This window comes from Xyrauchen texanus, chromosome 20, assembly GCF_025860055.1.
Source record: "Xyrauchen texanus isolate HMW12.3.18 chromosome 20, RBS_HiC_50CHRs, whole genome shotgun sequence".
In the NCBI taxonomy this organism is placed as follows: Eukaryota; Metazoa; Chordata; class Actinopteri; order Cypriniformes; family Catostomidae; genus Xyrauchen; species Xyrauchen texanus.
The window spans coordinates 21,812,922-21,833,757 of record NC_068295.1 but is presented as its reverse complement, the minus strand read 5'-3'; the positions used below and the strand labels follow the sequence as shown (position 1 = coordinate 21,833,757).

Here is a 20,836-nt window from a genome sequence, read left to right as displayed (position 1 = left end):
TGCTCTTCAGAATCAACATTACAGATATTTATATAAAGTATAGTATGCATATAGTAGTTCTACCTAAGTTTAATGGTGCAACACTAGAGCGTAAATTGTGACATATTGCACATTTACGCCACAACTAGGCTAAGTTGTAACTTACGTATAGCTGGTGCACCGGCCCCTGAGCTCCTGAGTTCAAACCCTCAGTTCTTTTCGGGTGATTCATGAAAAAGATCCAGTTCAAAAGAGTCATTTGTTCACGACTCTCTAGTGCTGCGTTTGTTATTGCGTGCGGTGCAGCGAGCTCATCAGAAACAGAACGGGTGAAAAGTGGCGTGAGACACACTGGTGGCATGTGCTCTATAGATGTATTCAATAACACACAAGATGATATCTGATGAAACCGCATATGTATGCACACAACCAGACTTTAGATTTTAAATTATTGTAGCAATAAATAATTTTTGAACGCATTTGAGCCCTGTATGTGTGGGAGTGCAGCTGGGTTGCTGAGCTTCTTCTTTCCTCCGGTGCCCTGGAGGATAGATGATGGGCTCCATCCAGGTGTGCACGCTTACAGACAAAAAAACAGCTTGATTTAAAAGCAATACACAAATAAATAAAAGATTGCTAGTTAACATCATAGTCCTGAGAAAAGCAAATAAAGAAATAATTATATTATTTTATAAATAAATAAATAAAATACTCCGGGTTAAGACATTAAGTTTTACCACGCATACTTCCAAAACATCTCACACTACGATATTTTATAAGGCTAGAGAAAAGAAAGAAAGGGTAGTAAAGGAAGCAAGGACGGGAAAAAAAAGATTTGAGTGGAAGACAGATAAATAACCTACAACCTCTTTGCTTTCTGAAAATATATCTCAGTGCCTTCTAAAAAAGCACAATTCCATTTGACATACAAGCAGGTCCATGCTCGGTTGGGCTGAGCTCTATACAGACATGGATGAGGGAACGAGGAAGGGATGTGTATAAATGCACAAATCATTACCAATCAATAGTAGCAAGTGATGTAAAAGGAGCAATCTCTTAGAGAAATGTGTGCATCCCTCCTTACCAACACACCCCCACCGACATCTGCTCTATGCCCAAACATCTGCAAAGTGTTACTCTGACTACACACACTGCTAAGATCCACCTCGACCCAACCGCTGCTGCTAATAAATGACAACGTGAATTAATCTATTCTATTTGGGTCTTCAAAAGTGCTCATGAATCAAAGAAAAATACAGTATTAAGTATGCTCAGACTACATATATGGCTTCAAATCAGGGTTAAGAGAAGTTCAGGGCAATATCCTCTCACACAGGTAGCCCTGCAACAGTCTAAGAAAACAAAGCATTTGTAAGTGTTGGGTTCGGTAAACGAACACACTCAAAATATACAGTGGCAAGTAAAAGTATCTGAACCATTTGGAACTATTTGCATTTATGTATACATTTGTCTTAAACTCTGGTTTGATATTCATCTACGTTACAAAAATTAACAAATACAATCTACTTTAACTAATAACACACTAATTATTTTAATGTTCTTGTACATTTGAATACATTATTCAAACATTCGCAGTGTAGGTTAGAAAAAATATTGAACACCTAGGCTATTGATGTCAACAAAAGTTAATTAGAGTCAGGAATTGGCAAACTTGACATCCAATTAATTAAACAAGATTGGAGGAGTGGGTTATAGCAACTCTGACTTATGAAAAGCACTAAACATTATTTAGTTTGCTATTCACAACAAGCATCTGCTGACGTGGACCATGCCTCACAAAAAAGAGATCTCAGAAGACCTACGTTCAAGAATCGTTACTTTGCATGAAGCTGGAAAGGATTACAAAGTTACCTCAAAGAGCATAAGAGATGAATCTTTCCACATTTAGACAAATTGTCTATAAATTGAAACGATTTAGTAGTATGATTACTTCAGGCACGTGCCATGGGCATTGAGACAGGGCAAGCATCAAAGATTTTTAATACACATTATTAAATGCTGTGCCCAAAAAAACATTATACAGGTGAGTGTAATATTGTGGAAATGTTACTGACGTAAATTCTTGCCTTAGAATCCACCAGTCAATGGAAACAATTGTGACAGAGGCGAACTTCATGACCAAATAAAAATTCAGGACAGTAATATTGTTCATATCACACACACTTGTTTTGCAATATATTGAGTCGAGCATGTTTATGCCCATTAAATCATACAATGAACCATATCATAGTGCCAGATCATCTTGTTTTGACATAAAAAAAAGGAATTTTAGAACCACTGGAATGGACAGCAGCAATTATCTAATCTGACCACCAAAGACAACAAGCTTAATCTTTATTCACAAGGCTTTCTTTCTTTTTTTTTTTAACGGACACTATGCCCTAACTTTAGAACTATAAAACCAACATAACATATAGAACTAACATAACACAAGAAGGACATGATTGCCAGATCACCAATTCATAGCCTCAGACTAACCAGAAACAATTACCTAATATCTATGACCTATTATCAGTAACACAGATTTTTAATAACCACATTAACTTACCTTTACTTGAACACAAAATCCATGCGTCTCTCCTGGCGAATGAACATCTCTGTCACTTTGTTGTAAAAGTTGCCAACAGGTTGAAGCTTAGACAGCCTTTTTTATTGAAATTAACTGCCAAATCTGTGTAGGTCAACAATGCTTACACTGCAGATATCCATTTTAGTGCTTAATAACACATTAGTTATGCAAACTTGAATCAGATAGCGTGACGGAAGGAGCTTCTGATTGGCTTACTCATTTTGGTAAGCATACTTACCATGGTCATTTGTAGTAGTGGCTGTGATTCAATTTGAATGAACATACAGTGTTGAATGAAAGGGCAGTAAACAATGCAATCAGAGAAAGCATAACATAAAATGCTTATACCTGAGGATGGTGCCATAGCAAATAAATGAATAACTGTATGTGCTGCTCAAGTGAGAGGAAAGATGACAAATTTACACAAAAACAGTAGTTTATAATAACAATTATATTTAAATATTTCATATTGTAATTTTTCTTTTCACCCTTCTGTTAGGTAAGCACAGTGTGGCAAGGAGGAGGGTGCGGTCAGGCCGTGACTATGCACGCCCGGCACCCAATCAGGCTAATCAGCCGAGGAGAGGGATAAGTGCAGCGAGATGGGGCCCGACAGCACTATATATGGCATAAAAAGGGCACCGCATACCAACATGAAAACATGAAGAACGGTGGAGGGAGCATCATGACTGCTTTGCTGCTTCGGGGCCTGGACTGCTTGCCTTCAGACGGAAAAATGAATTCCCAAGTTTATGAAGACATCTTACAGGATTATGTCAGGGTGGCTGTGCACCAGCTGAAGCTCAGTAGAAGTTGGGTGATGCTGCAGGACAATGACCCAAAACAATGAAGTAAATCCACTGCAGAATGTCTTCAAAAAAGGAAATCCACCTTTTGGAGTAGCCAGTCAAATCCCAGACCTTAACCCAATAGTGATGCTGTGGAATGATCCCAAGAGAGCCGTTCACACGGGACATCCTAAGAATATGGCTGAACTGAAGCAGTTCTGTAAGAATGGTGAATGTGACAGATGATCAAATTTTTTACCAATTAATGCAGAAAACCAGCTAATTCTAAAGGGGTTCACATATTTTTTTCTTGTTCTTGTTTTCTTGTAAATAATTGCTAAATGGGATAGTTCAACCTAAAATGAAAATTCCGGTTCATTGCCATTTACAGAATTTTTGTTTGTGGGTGAACTATACCTTTATGTTAATGTTATAGCCCTAAAAATACACCAATAATTGAGTAGGGCAGGTCAGCTCCCTCCCCTGCTCACAAATCCCAATGAGTAGTGAGATAGGAATCAATAGTACTAGATATATTCATTGTCATTTAGCACTTAAATCATTCAGAATGTTTCAAAAGCACTGCCTCATTCAGCCAGATCTCAACATGTACTTGATACAGTATTTAACACACTGTGATATATTATTGATTCTGTCATATCAGCACGACTCATCCCCTCATGTACTCAGATCTGTGTAGTAATGCGTGAGTCTTAATGCTCAACGCATTAAGAAACAATCTGCCATGACTCGAGTGTCTCCGGTGAGAGCCAATGCACTTCATCTACTCAAGGCAATTTCATGGCCGCAGCACATCAATGTTTTAGTTGGTGTGTGGAGAGTGATGGAGCAGTGATCCTGTGTTTGAGGTGATGTGAAGGAGGGGTTTCTCATTGAGCTGGGTAACTAACCCTTAAAAAGAATCCTACAAACCTCTGGCAGTATTCCACTTATCATCTCTAAATATTAGCCTGACCTCTCAGCTGGTTGCTTCCTCCCCAGGGGCAGGCAGGAAGAGGAGCTGCCATTGGCTGTGGAGAGCACTCTTCTGGATCAAACATTCATCTAACACACAACTTGACGAGGCTTTGATCGCTTTGAGACCTATTCAGCAACAGGAAAGGATTGTGTTTGAAGGAGGTTTACAGCAATGAGTTTGAGAGTGTGTACACACTTATAGAGGCATCGACAGGGCTCGAGTGTCATTTCTCAGTGCGCTTGTCAACTTGTGTGTGCATTTACTAGAACATTTTGAGAGCTTTATGTGTGAAGGCCAAATTTCTCAATATCCTCACAAATATTATAAAACCATAAAAAAACGATTTGCCTCAGTAGTAAAAAAAATAAATGTCCATTAAAAGGTTAATTAACACTAATTTAAATTTAGAATTGCCAAGAGGTGTTTTTAATGGGCATGCTTAACCATAATTAGCTAAATTTGAGAAGAGTAGGCTTTTACCCCAACGTTTTGAGATCCAAATCACTCAAACCACATTTGGAAATAAATGTGATGTCAGTGTTAATCTCGACAATTAAATCCCTGTCGAAAACACTCGTTGACCAAGGGTTTTTTGATATGAAACGAAAAAGACGCATCATGACAATAATTAAACTATTTCTACTATTGAGTCATGCTTTTGAAAAGAAACATAATACTGCAAGATATGAATTGTGCAAGACAAACAGAAGAAACATCTAAAGCAGGGGTGCCCACACTTTTTTGTGTGATGATCTACTTTTAAATGACCAACTCAATAAGATCTACCAACTAAAAAAAAACACAGTTTCATTTAAAATAAGAAAATGCTTGTTGGGAATACTGCATGTATCCCTACATGGAATTCATCTTCTAATTAATAAAAAAATATATAATAATGTTCAATGTTGATATCATTCAGTTTTAAAACTAAACCCAAAACACCTACAGCACAATAGATTACAATAGCCAGGTCATTTACCTTATTCTGATGATGAGTGACCAGGCGAGGTTTTGTTTATTCAGTTGCCATGACAACTAGGTTTGCGCATATGCGCCTTCCAAGGACTTCTGAGAACAGAGTGCGAAATTGCGATGCTACTGCCCGGATTAGGCAAAACTGTCTGATTCCATTCAGATTTGCCTAATCCGAGCAGTAGCATCGCAATTTCGCGCTCTTTTCTCAGAAGTCCTTGGAAGGCGCGTATGCACAAACCTAGTTGTCATGGCAACTGAATAAACAAAACCTCACCTGGTCAATAGTTACTCGCCAAGTGCAAGTTAGACAGAAACTAAAAGAAGGAAATACATTATATTTATTTTTATAAAAAATGTAACGAAAGTACATTTAAATTTTATGCGATCTACCAGCATTGCCTTTGCGATCGACTGGTTGATCGCGATCGACGTATTGGGCAACCCTGATCTAAAGAAACATCCGTTTATAGAAAATATTATATAAGGATTCATCTAAACTTGAACGCTGAACCAGCTAAAAATCCACTTTAAAACGAGTTATTAAACTCACTCAAACATATCCTATATATACATGAGATTATTCACTATATTCACAACATATATGTAATATTACATCTTAAATCTGCATAGACAATGAAGCAAATGAACAGGTGAACTTAAAACCAAATTACGCGCTAGTCATAATATGCGTAACTTGCACTGTGAATTCGCTTTTTCCGTAAAACAAACGTGCTACATGCAATGCAATTCTAAACTGGCTCAAACACAAAAACATTAATAACAGTCTAAAGATTAGCTATCACTTACTGTATGTATTTTCATTATATGCTATTATTTCAGAAGCTCGAGATTTCACAATAAGGACAGGGGTACAGTATTTGTTTTATGTAGCGTATCTGTACAGATTTTTTCAACAGTTTGGCACACATTTTTGTTATTTTGCACATTATCATCAACTAAAAAAATTTTGTTAATGAGAATTGTCTTTTATTCATATAAAACTGGTTATAATGAAGGAATATAACATGATGAATTATTGACTAATTTTTGTCTTTAGCTAATAAGTAAATTTTTGTCAGGGGCCTGGGTAGCTCAGTGGTAAAGACGCTGGCTACTACCCCAGGAGTTCGCTTGTTTGAATCCCAGGGTGTGCTGAGTGACTCTAGCCGGGTCTCCTAAGCAACCAAATTGGCCCAGTTGCAAGGAGGTAGAGTCACATGGGGTAACCTCCTTGTGGTCACGATTAGTGCTTCTCGCTCTAAATGGGGCATGTGGTAAGTTGTGCGTGGATCATGGAGAGTAGCATGAGTCTCCACATGCTGTGAGTCTCCACAATGTCATGCACAGTGAGCCACGTGATAAGATGTGCGGGTTGACGGTCTCAGACGTGGAGGCAACTGAGACACTACGCCACGCTGGGAATTGGGCATTCCAAATTGGGAGAGAAAAAAAACTGTTAAAATGAACATTGTGTGATGTAGTCAGAACTGTGATGACCACATCCTGTTTGAAGATAAATTGTCTACAAAAGTCCATCTACATACTAAGCACATAGTAGCTGCATTGAAACATGAATTTTAACCTGTGCCAGCTAGATACATCTTTAAAAGATCCCTCAACATAATATCATTGGTATGCCTCATATCAGCATGAGGCATGCATATTTAGTTAATAGTTCAAGTTCATGGGTGTTCGACTAAGGTCAAATCCACACTAATATGTCAGTCTTCAGTTTCCTAACAAATCATTCCTCTGTATCTCCAGCTCATCATTTACCTATGATGTTGTGAAACAGGCTCTGTCTAAGAGACAGAGGGGTTCACAGTCACCTATGAAGTATCCAGTCAATCCTACAGAACACCGCATTATAACAAACACCCCACATGACTGCACACACATCAGCAAATTATGCTTCAATTACACTGCAAACGTGCCTCCACTGGGTAAACAGCCACATATGCCCAACCAGCACAAATTACTTTCTGATTCGCAGCAAATTAGACACATGGCAAATAATACCTAACTGGCTGCTGTTGTCTGTTTGCACTACGGTTGCATAAATGAATTGTTAAAAGGGGGGAGCAGGGCTAATGGTTAAGATGCAATGTGCGTATAATTGTACAATTAGACTCTTATCATCATGTAGGACCTCGCTATTTCTGACTGCTATTAGAGAAAAATAATAAAATGGTAAACAGATTATACAGTAAGTGCAATATTATTACTGCCTGAAATTGATGGATTCATTTAGCAAAGGTTTATGATTCATTTGGGCTTTCCCTTAGTACAGCAGTTTGAGCCACAAAATGTGTCCTGTGTTAGAATATTAGCAAAATGTTACCCTTCTTAAGCAAAGTGGAGATTTGGGAAGACAAATGAGATAGCTATCAACACGTAAAATAGCTAGCAATCCATTTTTACTGATGCTGCAAGTCACAAAGGAATGCAGTTGATCTCTATAAGTGTGTCCACATCCAAAAACGTGTGTCCATCGTCCCTGCTCTCCTATGGAATAAATGAAGCCAGCTCTCGGTTCCCACCTATATCTGTCAGTGGACCACCAGTTTTTGGACAGATAGGCGGCAGTTAGTCAGACTGGGGAAATTCACTTCCAGCACATGTACAATCAGCACTGGTGCCCCCAACAGAGATATGTGCTCTCCACAATACTCTTCTCCCTGCACACAAATAACTGCACCACCAAGGACACCTCTGTAAAGCTCCAGAAGTTTGTAGATGATGCTATAGTCATCTGCCTCATCCAAGATGATGATGAGTCTGCATACACAAGGGATGTTGAATGGCTGGCTCACTGGTGCAGTCAAAACAACCTGGAGCTAAACACACTCAAAACAGTGGAGATGATAGTGGACTTTAGGAGGAACACCCCAGCATTGACCCTGCTCACCATTTTAAACAGCACTGTGGCAGCAGTCATTAAGTCTGTCCACTGCTCTTCAATAACTGTCTGGTTTGGTTCAGCTACCAAGTCAGACATCAGAAGACTTCAAAGGATAGTCCGGACTGCTGAGCGAATTATTGGTTCTCACCTTCCCACCTCAAGAACTGTACACCTCCAGAGTGAGGAAAAGGGCTGGAAAAATCGCTTTGGACCCCATTCACCCTGTACACTACCTTTTTGAACTGTTGCCATCTGGCCCGCACTACAGAGCTCTGAGAACCAGAGAAGTCAGGCAACAAGAACAGTTTCTTCCCTCAGGCCATTCACCTTATGAACAGTTAAAACTGCCCCCAATACTCTCATGTGCATATTCAACTATTCATTCATATTTATATTCCATTTATATTTATCTGACATATCCTACCTCTTCTGCACAATACATTAAATAACTTTGCACATAACTGTATTTCTGTATACAGTATAACATATTTGAATAACATTATTATCCTACTGTAGATTCCTCTATATATTTATCTGTTGTATCTTTTTTTCTTTTCTTATTTCACTGTTTATGTATCTATATTTATAGACCGATCAGCCACAACATTGAAACCACCAGCCTAATATTGTGTCCCCCTCATGCCGCCAAAACAGTGCCAAACAGAGATGCTATTCTTTTTACCAAAATTGTACAGAGTGATTATCTAAGTCACCGTAGACTTTGTCAGATCGAACCAGTCAGGCTGGGGTTGATTTGTGCTGAAAAGTAAAACAAAAAGAGTTCAGTAGTGTCCAAGCTCAGAGCAGCTGATTATCTGCTGTCTTGTAAAGATAATACCATAGATCAGAGGTATTTCTTTATTCAAATGATATGCCTGCATTTGCACTCAATTGGAGGCCATCAGCTCTCAGCAAAAAGGCAGAAAACTTTGAACACCCCTCATCTGTGGCATGTGACATGGAGACAAAGGCGTGGCAACTGCCTCCAATCAAAGACAATCTCAAATAAAAAAAAAGAAGTTCTTTCATAAATCTTTTCAATATAGTTTATCAAGAGTGAAAATCACAGAACTTGATTTTTAAATTTTCTGAAGAATATGTGAGTGGTGCTTTATATCCAAAACTTGCAACCATGATGCTTGTCTTTTGCCAACTGATCTGCCAGGTACCAAAGTTAAATTCCTGCTGAAAAAACAACAAACCAGCCCAAGCTGGTCTAGCTGGTCTCCATGCAGGCCTGGCAAAGCTAGTCAGCCAGCTGGTTTCCCCACCTGGCTCTAAATCTCTCTAAACACTCAGTTACATTTATCTTTGCAAGTGAAATTCCACAGGCGAAACACAGCCATCTCAATGGCAATCCGCAAGATCAAGTATTTGCCTGATGGATTTCCGGTTAAATAATTCAGTTTCCAACTTCTATTACAAGGGACGTGAACAGTATTTACTAATAGGAAATTCCTAATTCCAGAAATTTCAACATGGCACAGACAGACATTAAATGTATTTAAAGGTCACTGGCCGCTTTTACATATTTTTTATCCCATCGTTATTATGATTTTGTATTTTTTTTTATTTTAAATACAAATTCCACAATCCATCATTTATTATGCTGTCTTCCGGTGCCGAAGAATCTCTCTATGAGAAATTTCGCAAGGGGTTTAAGTTTGATGAACACAAATGCAAAGTGTTGGCTACCGGTAATTTGACCTCTTTGTGGCTGGTGCTTCTTACGATGCAACACTGAATATTCACAATGGACAAGGAAATCATTTGTAGAGTTTCTTATAACTTCGCTCTCACAGAATATTAAGTGCAGCAAAAAAAAAGAGGCTGCCAGTAAATTTCTTGCCCTCACTAGCTGAATTTGCATTGTGTGATCATTCTGTGTGGACGGTGGTGGGGGTGATACAGTTTGCAGGGCATCTGACTCCAAATTCAGCTCAAGGTGGGCAGGAGGGCTGCCTGAGTGTGAGTGTATGCATGTCTGTGTGTGTGTCTCTGAACAAATGCAGCGATACCTATGTGGGAGGTATGGCATTGCAAGTTACATCTCTAAAATCATCGCATGAGCCCTCACGAAAAAGGTGCCATTATGAGAATGAAATACAACCAGCCCCCAGTTTTGTTGCCAGGGAACTCTGATGTCTGATTGGTGCATAAAAAAGAGAAAAACAAAAACAAAAAACAGACAGGCTGATGGAGAAAGAATAATGCCACTTCAGTGTGTAGGCTGGCATAACGTTTGCTGTATCAGTTAATGGTCTCTCTCTCTCTCTCCTGCTCTGCTGACAGTTATTATAGACACGGCTGAACCTGCTTTGTGTGCTCTATGGCATTTCCAGCTCTAAAAGCTTGCACAAGGCAAATGCACAATGTGAAAAGTGAGCTATAGATAGAGTTGGAGAGAAAAACAGAGAGTGAGAGAGAATGTGTTTTTTGTCCACAGGTGACACTTCCTTTCACAGCTACCTCCTCGCATAGCCACATCCTCCCTGGATGAAGCATCCACTCAGTGGAACTGGCACACGCCTGTAAGTGTCAAGAGCTCCTCTTTTATGTCCCTGGGCTGCTCTACAGCCATCTGCAGCTGGGGCCTCAGAGGCCCGCCTGGCTCCGCTTTTAATTATCTTCATCTCTCTCACACTTCACCACACCCCCTCTGTTTATATTTCCTCCCTCCCCCTCAACATCACTGTGTGATCACCTTTTAAAAAGGGGGAAAAAGGGTTTCAATCTCTTTAAGAGAACATTTCTGTGTCAGTGCCTTCAGAATTTAGTTGAATATATCTAGTGAGCTGCTTTGTTGCCTACTGCCTTTATACATTAGGCAGCTGCCTTCTAAGGGACAATTCACATAGGATATTTTTTGTGTCCGTCTGCGCAGTTTTGGAATCGTTTTTTCTCAAATTAATCTAAACATGTGCAACACAGATATCTTTGACCATTGCGACGTGTCTCGCTTCCTTTTCAGCATATGGTACCATGAGCAGTTATGTTAAAACGCATTTCAAGACACCTGCAATCAGTTCCATTTGTTGTGCTGCATATAGCTGTTTAACAAAATAATGTATTCTGTACAAATGGCCCCTTAGGCAGCAACGTAACCGTCATGTATCCTTATAAGTGACTTATTTTGAACACTCTACACATTGGTAGCAACACTATAAATCTCCAAACAGGGAACTTGGTTTTGGATCATATGTGACCACCTTTAAAAAAATCATAAAAAAATAGTGGTGATGTCTCTTTAAGAGAACGGTTCAGTGTCAGTGACTTCAGAGACAGTTTGTTCACTCAGAGCTGAGAGGGCTGACACAGTAAGGTTATTGCTCAGGTGCAATACACAACACATTTGCCAGCAGCACTGCAGTGATTTGGTACATGTGTGCATTCATGCTTTTGTTTGGAATGACAAGAATGGTTAAAAGAATGTTCCCCCAAAAATGGAAATTCTGTAATTATTTACTTCCTACCATTGTTTCAAACCCTTTAGACTTTGTCATTTGTGGAACACACAAAAAAAGAGATGCTAGGCCTTCTGTGTTCCAATATTAAGTAGAATGCTCTCGATTTGTTGTTACCTACTTGTTTGTATGAATAATGTAAATAATGAAAGAACTTTCATTTTTGGGTGAACTATAGCTTTAATATAAACTACAACCACATCGTAACACATTTGACATTCCTACAGACAACGTCTAAATGCAATCCAGGACACAATGTGCCCCTGTGAGTCTGCTCCATTCTCTCCTCGGTCTCTGAAATCCATCTCCATTTTTGTGTGTGTTATTTTTTGCAGCTCTGTCTCTCATTACAGCTCACAGAGGAACACTCTGCCTCAGGATTCTGATTTCCTAGCAACAGCCTGCCACCAAACATTTGGCACAAGTTCAACACCCCTCCCTCCCTCTCCTCTGCTTCCCTTCCCTCCCCTCTTCCTCTTCTCCAGTGAAAAATGGCTGTTTTGCCTGTGTACTGTCCTCTGCCGTGCCACAGAGTGTCTCACTGCCTAATCTGGCGCAAGCCTCTATTATCTCTCTTCTCATCCAATTGCGTCCTTTGGTAGCGGTCGTGCTGGGAGACCACGCCAGGCATCATTAATCAGTGCTTTACAGCACAAACTCCCTCACGCTAATCTGATTTACAGATGAATGAAACAGAGGAAAGAGGGAGGGGTCTACAAAAAAAAAATTGAATCAGGAGGGAAACAACAAATCGTTCTAAGCATTCTACTTCATATTTACAGTGCTTGCAATGCAGCACAGTATTGATATCCCTAAATAATTTTTGTTAGTTTTTTTTCTAAACCCCTAAGCCCAAGTAAAACTTCTGCACTTAATTCAGCTTGAACTGCTCATGCACATTCAAACTTTATGTAAATAATTTCAGCCTTATCAGTTACACTTTATAAATGACCCAACTGACTCACATTGATGGAATCTCCATCATTTAAAACCCTGACAGCAATTCCATTCACTTCCTTTGTAAGTACCTCACTGTAACCCATATTTTTGCTTTACATTTTTTAAGAAAAGGAGGGGCAGGTCAAAATACATTTTTGTGGAAAACAATATTATGCCACAAATGATGTTCATTGAGCTTAACTTGTATTAAACACGGAATATTCATTTCAGCTTACCTAAAACTTTAACACTATTTTCCATCTTGCAAACATTGGTATTTCCTTCAGGAAATGCAAATCTAGTCTCTCAATAGAATGCCATAAGGGTAAATTAAAATCAATCCCCGAGGTTAAAGCAAACTGGTTATGTGGTTTTGCTTTCACACAGCGATTTCTTCCATTCTGAATACAAGGTCAATGGAGATTACTGCTCAAGGAGGCCTCCCTCATCACTGCACTGAAGCATGCCACAGTGCATTTAGTGGAAACGGCACTGGATGGTCTCCACTCAGCCCTCTTTAAAAAACAATCTCAGCAAAATGCACCACAGAGGACTATTGAGCAGACCTCTCTCACGATACACAATATGTCTTTGTTTACCATTAAACGAGAAAACCTCATCAGCTGCTTAGGAAAATGATGTAGTGGTCCTGAGCGATGCCATGATACAGTACTTTTTTGGGCTGTGACTCTTTACACATTGATGGCCATGACTCAGTAAATGGCAGATGGACCGAGGGGTCATCATAATGTGCTGTCCGACAACTCCAAAAGGGATATGAGGGAATCTAAGCAGATCTCAAGTAGTCCAGTGTAGGAGATATCTAATGGTGTTGGCTGAGGATTGACCACCATGGTATTATGATCACAGAGTACAGATGGGCTCTCATGGTTGCCAATTACAAATCAGCACAGCAACCAATGAGAATTCCAGCCTTACTTACTTCTGGCCAGCCAACTTAGCTGACTAGTGGCATATTTCCATTAAGAATGAATTGGGATTTAAAGCTGACACGTGTAATTTCTGTGCCACATCACAAAATAGAATTGCAAAAAAAAAAAAAGAAAAAAAAAAAGAAACACACACACACACATATATATATATACATACATACATACATACATACATACATACATACATACATACATACATACATACATACATACATACATACATACATACATACATACATACATATATATATATATATATACATACACATACATACACACACACACACACATATATATATATACATACATATATATATATACACACATACACACACATACATACATACATTTTCTTAACAGGTTTCCCAAACACTACCCTTCTCTGACATAGGTTGGATAAAGAGATGGTCCTGCCCCAAATATCATGCCATTGGTTGAGTATATTAAGCTGGAATAGGAGAAATCATTTTAACAGAAAAATTTACACACTTCAGCTCTGATTCACCACTTTTATGCAGGTACCCAAAGTATGGATGAATCACTCTAGTTTACATTTGCTACACAATAAGGCAATAATCTCTTTGAGCAAGTAGACAAGAAGAGAGAGACGGACTTGGAATATTAATGGTCAGCAGAGAGAGAGAGAGAGAGAGAGAGAGAGAGAGACAGATGTGGCATGATGCATAACATGGACAGACTGGCTGGTGCCAGAGCCAGTGATGGTTATATGCAAGAGGAAATCACTTACATAATCCTGCATCATTCCAATACAGAGACTCCCAGATAACCAGCAGGACTACGAACAGGAGAGCTCAGTTTATTTGATCAACCAGCCAAGTTTTCAGTTTCTCAGTCTAACATTTAAGATGAAACGCCTAGCCAAAACAAGCACTGGAATCTCTTCCTAGAATAAATGTGTGTAGGACACAGGGGTCGAACAGGAAGTTATAGGAAGTCCATAAAGATGTTGACTGATGAGACTTTGGGCCCTGTTTATATCAGGTATTAAAATCTGTTTCAGGTAGCCATTTTCCACCGAACTGGCAATGGTTCTCATGCAAAGACTGTGCTTGGCTGGTTCATAGCCGGGGCAATTTGCCTTGCCTTGCCTTGCCTTGATGTCGATATATTCTGTACATTTTGTGGTCTGCAGACGGAAACATTTTTTCATTTATTTTGGAGTTGTCCCTACTCAACTTGTTTTTGGTCTGATTTCTGCAAGATTATTAGAGATCATATCATTCCCAGCTTTCAACTTTGTTTTGAAAATGTTTTTTTTTTTTTTTTTTTTTAAATGTCTCTTCATAAGGAATATTATTTGATTAATGTTCTGCTTTTGTTGGCAAAGTTTAGTACTCATAAATGTAGGTATGGTGGTTATAAACCATTAGTTTTCATTTTTAATTCAGAGGTTCAGCAATACCTTAGAACAATTACCAATTTGAGTAACAAGAAAGCTGTAAAGTATATTGAAATATGTAAACAATTTGATATTTTTATTAAACGGTTTATTTATTTATTTTCCTTTTTGTTGTTGTTTGTTTTAATATACCTCTTGGATCTAGATCTAAAAGTTTTGTAAGCATTAATAAAAAAAGCAAAATGTCTGACGCAGGTGTAAATTGAAGGTCCTTAAACAAGCCCTCATAATAAATCTCCAACTGATTGACAAATTCACTTGTGAAATGGATTGCTGTGAACTGTATGCCAATGATTAATGATCAATAATATGGTAGTAAACAATACATTGTATTCTAAAGCTGCTTTTTGTATGATTAAGAATGTAATGCATTTTAATTATCTGAATATTTGTATATATACATATATATTTTTTTTACATTTTTAAATATTTAAAGATAACTATGTATAATTATATATTGATATAAATATGTATAATCATTATATATTGAATTATTGTTATATGAGGGGCTTTCTCAACAACTATTTGTATATGCGATTAATCACGATTAATTAATTGGGACACCATGTAATTCATTTGATTAAAAATGTTAATCGATTGACAGCCCTACTAAAAACACAAAGAGCCTAATTTTGTGTTTTATTTAGGGATGCACCGATACCACTTTTTCTCTTCCAATCCGACTGTGATATCAGAAATCTCAGTATCGGCCAATACCGATCCCAGTGTTGTTTTTTTGGGTGTGCTCTTTAATATGTAAAGAAACACAACCTCGAACTACACATTATTTCTATATTAATATAATCTCTTTTTTGTTCAATTTAGTTGTAAGATATCAACTCACTTTTCATTCACAGTTATTTGTTTTGGAACCCATTCAACTTAAATATTATTATCAAATAATAAATATTATTTAACAAATATTGTAAACAAATATTAATATATTATAATAGTAATAAATAGTAATATATCTCATTCATGCACCTTTAACTTTTAAACCCACATGCATTTATTTTGACATCCTGAACTCTCCAGGAAATCCTATAAGTGTGTCTGTTTGTAGGCAAGTTCACAGTAGTTTAATTCGCTTCTTGTTCCAATTCTGGTAAAATGCACCTCATGTGCCATTATAAATGCATATTATAAGTGAACTGAACTATTAAGCATCTTCATCTGATATGTTATTCGTGAGTAGCGCTCAAATATTGCTCACCGCTTGAAGGCTAAAAATAGCCGCAAGTGTGACGGTGTAAACAGAGCAGGCTATTCACTGATGCATTTTATACATTTACTTATAAAAACGTTATAAATCTTTTGTGTTTCACAGAGTTATCGCACGTCTAAGTGGCTTTGAATTAAATGCACACATCATATGAACTACTTTAATTGTACTTTAATGGTTCTTTTATGTCATTTTTTGAGCTTGACAGTAACGAATGACTAACACACAGTATAGGATTTGGATCGGGCTCGTCGGACCGATACCTGATCCGTCTGAAAGCTTCAGTATCGGAGCCGATACCGATCCAGGTATCATTTGTGTTCAGAATTTGAGGGACGAGCCCCTGGTGTCAAGACAATATCAAAGACTTACATTGTCAGAGTGTTATTGCATGTTTATAAAGCGAAAAAGGAAAAGAATATGATTATTTTTCCAAATCTCTTGATCTTTTAAATAAGGCTAGGGGAAATCCAATTAATCACAATCTTAATTTGAACAATGTGCCTAAACTGTAAAATACACTTCAAAATTAAGTGATAGTGCCAATGGTCATTTGTCAAAAAATTTATGTACACAGTGGTACAAAAAACAAATATGGCACTTGATGTTGCTGTCTAGTATTTCGTCAATATTATAAAAGATTTAAAATAAACGATTAATGCCTTATGTATTAATAATTTTCATTATTAATGCATTAAAATCATATAGTGAAGACCAGAAGTTTAAGTAGCTTTATGTTACATTTGATCACTGTTCAATTTCTGAATGTATTGAATGCTGTTAAAGACTTTCAAGCTTTCAAGTTTTCTTGATACTGTTTGTAACTGTATTCCATTGTTGAAATTTGTTTTGTTGCTTGTAACTTGTTACTTTGTTTTTTTTATTTTACTTGAGATATAATTACTTGAGAACTTGAAACAATGTTTACTCAAATTAGTTACTATTTTGTTGTGGTATCGAAATTGAGAATTGTCAATCTGCTTTCATATGTAAGTAAAATGGACAAATTTAGTGCTGTCCACTTAGTATTGGATCACCTAAAATGGTGCAAGTACAAGGTGTAAATGGGGTTTAGGTCACAGCTGAGTGGAAAATGTGGCTAGGGAATGAACAGATCGTGTCCATATCTACCTGCTCACCACTCTGGGACCAGGGGCCAAATTCAAGTGTGATGGCTTGACTTTTAAGAGAGGATCTACTCTAGTAATGAACTTCCTCTGGCTGTATAATCAATTCTCACACACCGCCACCAGCACTAGCTAAAGAGACAGCCAGGGAAAGAGAGAGAGAGGGAACAAGAAAAATGGGGGGTCAGAGTGGTTGAGCAGATTGGCCAAATGCATTAAACATGACTGTGGAGCAAAGACCTGCAGTGCACCTGGAGAAGCTGCTATCATGTCTGTGTTTGGGCCAGTGGAGGAAAAACAGGCTGGCCTTATGGGATGCTCAATACTCCGATCTCAGCTGAAATTTGAGCATTGGACAAACTGAGCAGGGCGTCCACAACAGAAACTATCACCGCTCCCTCAGGATCACTGTCAAACAAGCCCTACCAAAAGCCTGGGCTGACAAAATATGGAAAAACTCTCTCTTCCTGCATTTCCATCTCTCTCTGCCTTTGAAGACCGCCATCCATCCAAGGGCACAGCTTGATGCAGATCTCAATGTTTAGTGGAGAACGTCATCCGACAGCACACTTACGCAACAAGCATGCTAAAAAGAAATGACGGCCACAACAAGCCAAGAGAGCAGCATAGCCATTAGGGGAACTTTCCCATGAACATTGGCGTTTTGAGCCAAGTTTGAAAATACAAAGGCCGTCAACATGGAATGGCTACTCAATATTCATGTATGGCCTCAAGCTTCCTATTCACCAAACGGCACCATGATGAAAGTAATTTAATCAGGGACGAAAATGATTTGATTAGAGTGTCACATTACAATGGCTGCCAAATTGAGCTTCAAAGAGTGACTCCTGCTTCGAGGTTAATCACGGTCATACAGGTAATCACAAATGATGTCCAACCCAGTGCAGATGCCAGACTTTTCCCTTGGTTAATGGAAGCTTACAGCAGGTACAGACCCACATGGAGAGCCATCCACATCACATTTGCAATGGCTCATTAACAATAAGGTCAGAGTGTAATGGGGTCGGTAGTTCCACACCAACCTTGATTACCGGTAATTACGAGCAACGGCTTTCTGCATCTATCTCTTCTGAGCTGTGTACTTAGGCTCACGACTCAATCAGGAATTAACCGGCACAATTGACTGACAGAGCGGATGGCAGATTCAATAGAGTGTTATTTTCTTTGGGGCCTAAGGTGCGAACGCACTGTAAATGAAAGCATTCAGCCCAGTCGGTGACCTTCAGAAGCAGTGAGTCATCTCGTTCCCCCGTGACCTCTCTATCAAACTTTTCGACTATTACAGGTCAAAGAGCATGCTGCTGAACACCAACCAACTGTGATTCAGAAGACTCCATCTCCCACCCTGCAGCAGCACTTGCTCCCCTTCAGGACTTAATGTGTTCAAATGAAAGATCAGATCCTTTTAAAGGCATGAAAATTGTGCTATGGAGCTGATCGCTGTAGTGTAGTGTTTTGGAGCAAAACGGTTCAGTGACATAACTCTGTATGGGAATGTTTCTTTATCCATAAGGTCATTAGTCACACCAAAACAAACACCCAAACAAAATCTTTATCCTTCTCTCAAGGATCTGCTCAAATGAGCATCAACTTCAAAAGGAGACATGCAGCATTTGCAATCTGATAGCTTGGCTCAGTGATGAAAAACAAACTTCCAATAGAGAAAAAAATAAGCTTGTCAAACAAGGATTAGAAATGTTTCAAAGAACATACATATATATATATATATATATACACACATACATACATAAACATGAGACAGGATCGTATCACGTGGTTACGATCTGCAAAATTCGAGAGTTTCAAGAGACAATTTTGTACTTACAGCAATGTAATAAACTTTGGCTTTTTCAACAAGCTTCCAGTTCTCCTCCAGGTCTAGGTGCTTTTCTTTCTTGTAGCAATTAGCTGCAGCGAGATTTGCAACAAGAGACCTGACAGACAAAAAAAACAAAACCACAGTAAATTGAACTGTCAGAGTATAAATTCATGTTATCCACTGGAAACTAAAAAAAATACATCAAAAGACAATTTGCGATTCTGGAGAATTTTTTTAAATCTGTGAATCATTATCATTTCACGGCCCAACTACAATGTCTATTTCTCGTAATTCCAATGCCCATTTTCTTCTCTGAAATGGCTTCCTATGAAACAAACCACATAATGCATTTGAGAGAGACCGCCTATCTTCAGGCTGATTGTGTAAATGATGTAGCTCTTTCCCTGAGTGAATCGTGCTGTTGTCGCACCTTTGTAAATGACTGTAGGCGGAATACATCTAACATATGGACTATGGTTTTCTAAACAGCTGCTTAGTGCGTGCTCTGCCAGAATTAAATATCAACACACTTTTTTCCCCCTCCTTTTTAAGTGCAAATGCCTTACAAGACCTTCCCCATAAATAAATGAACAAACAAATCAATAATGCAGGAGAGCTGCAAACGTCCACTGGGACTGCTATTTCTCCATTAACCTCCTGGTGGTCCTCGTATCAACAAAAACAACTAATTCCACTTTGAAAAACAACCACTCTCATTATTCACTTGTTACTGAAAGGATATGGTCCCAACAGGCCAGCCGGTACAATGAAGCAGCATTTGCCTGAGAGAAGAAGCGCTGCTATGTACAGTCAGGCCACAAATGAGAATCAATAGACCTGCGGTTATGGCTTTTGGAGAAAAAGTGAAGAGGTTTGATGGAAACGGCAGAGACCTGCATTTTTTTACTGTTAGGAGCTAGTGTCCTGCTTATAAATAAAGGTTTCAAAGGAAGATACATTTGAATTATTTAAATCAATAACATTCAACCAGATGCATAAATAAAATGTTATTCTGCCATCAATCTCATGTGCCTTTCTTCTTGGTAAAAATACCCCAGTCTTAGTGAGGTATTAATGTAAACAAAGTTGGTTATGTCTTACATAAACGACAGCGGATCTGTGCATTAAGCCTTGCAATGTAAATGCAGCCTAATTGACCTATTGTGGTTCAAATCAAAGGGCTAATTCACAATAAGTAATGACAAAATAAAAAATTAAAATTGTCATTGCATACTCGCCTTCATGTCATTCCAACACATGACATAATTTAATTTGCAGAACACAAAAGGAGATATGTTAAAAGGATGTTTCGTTCGCTGATTTTTATATAAAAGCAGTTGATAGTGATGCACTTCAGAGCTTCAAAAAAGCACCCAAAAGTGTCATAATAGTAGCACATGTGACACGTGCATCTGATTTAAGGCTGAATCGAAACTTTATCGAAAACGTCGACAATAAAAAATTGTCAACAAAAATGTTTATTGTAGAATAGTAGTTTCATCTCATTTAACGTAACATGGGATCACATTAAACTCTAATGATAACGCACAAGAGCAGCACTGCAACTCGCATCTGACTGAGGAGAGGAAGAATTACACAGCTCACAGTCCAGATGCTCTCTAAACTTTCTAAACCACTTCAGGTGATGTACATCACAA

At 38.3% G+C, this 20,836-nt stretch overlaps 1 protein-coding gene across 2 annotated transcripts in view; it reads right to left on the bottom strand.

The window, feature by feature from the left end:
* Positions 1-20,836, bottom strand: part of LOC127661108 (adenosine kinase-like) — a 240,188-nt gene that overhangs the window by 96,805 nt on the left and 122,547 nt on the right. For both annotated transcript variants that reach the window (XM_052151681.1, XM_052151682.1), the window contains exon 6: positions 19,185-19,293. In XM_052151681.1, coding sequence (XP_052007641.1) covers positions 19,185-19,293 — 109 coding nt within the window. The remainder of the gene's footprint in view (positions 1-19,184; positions 19,294-20,836) is intronic.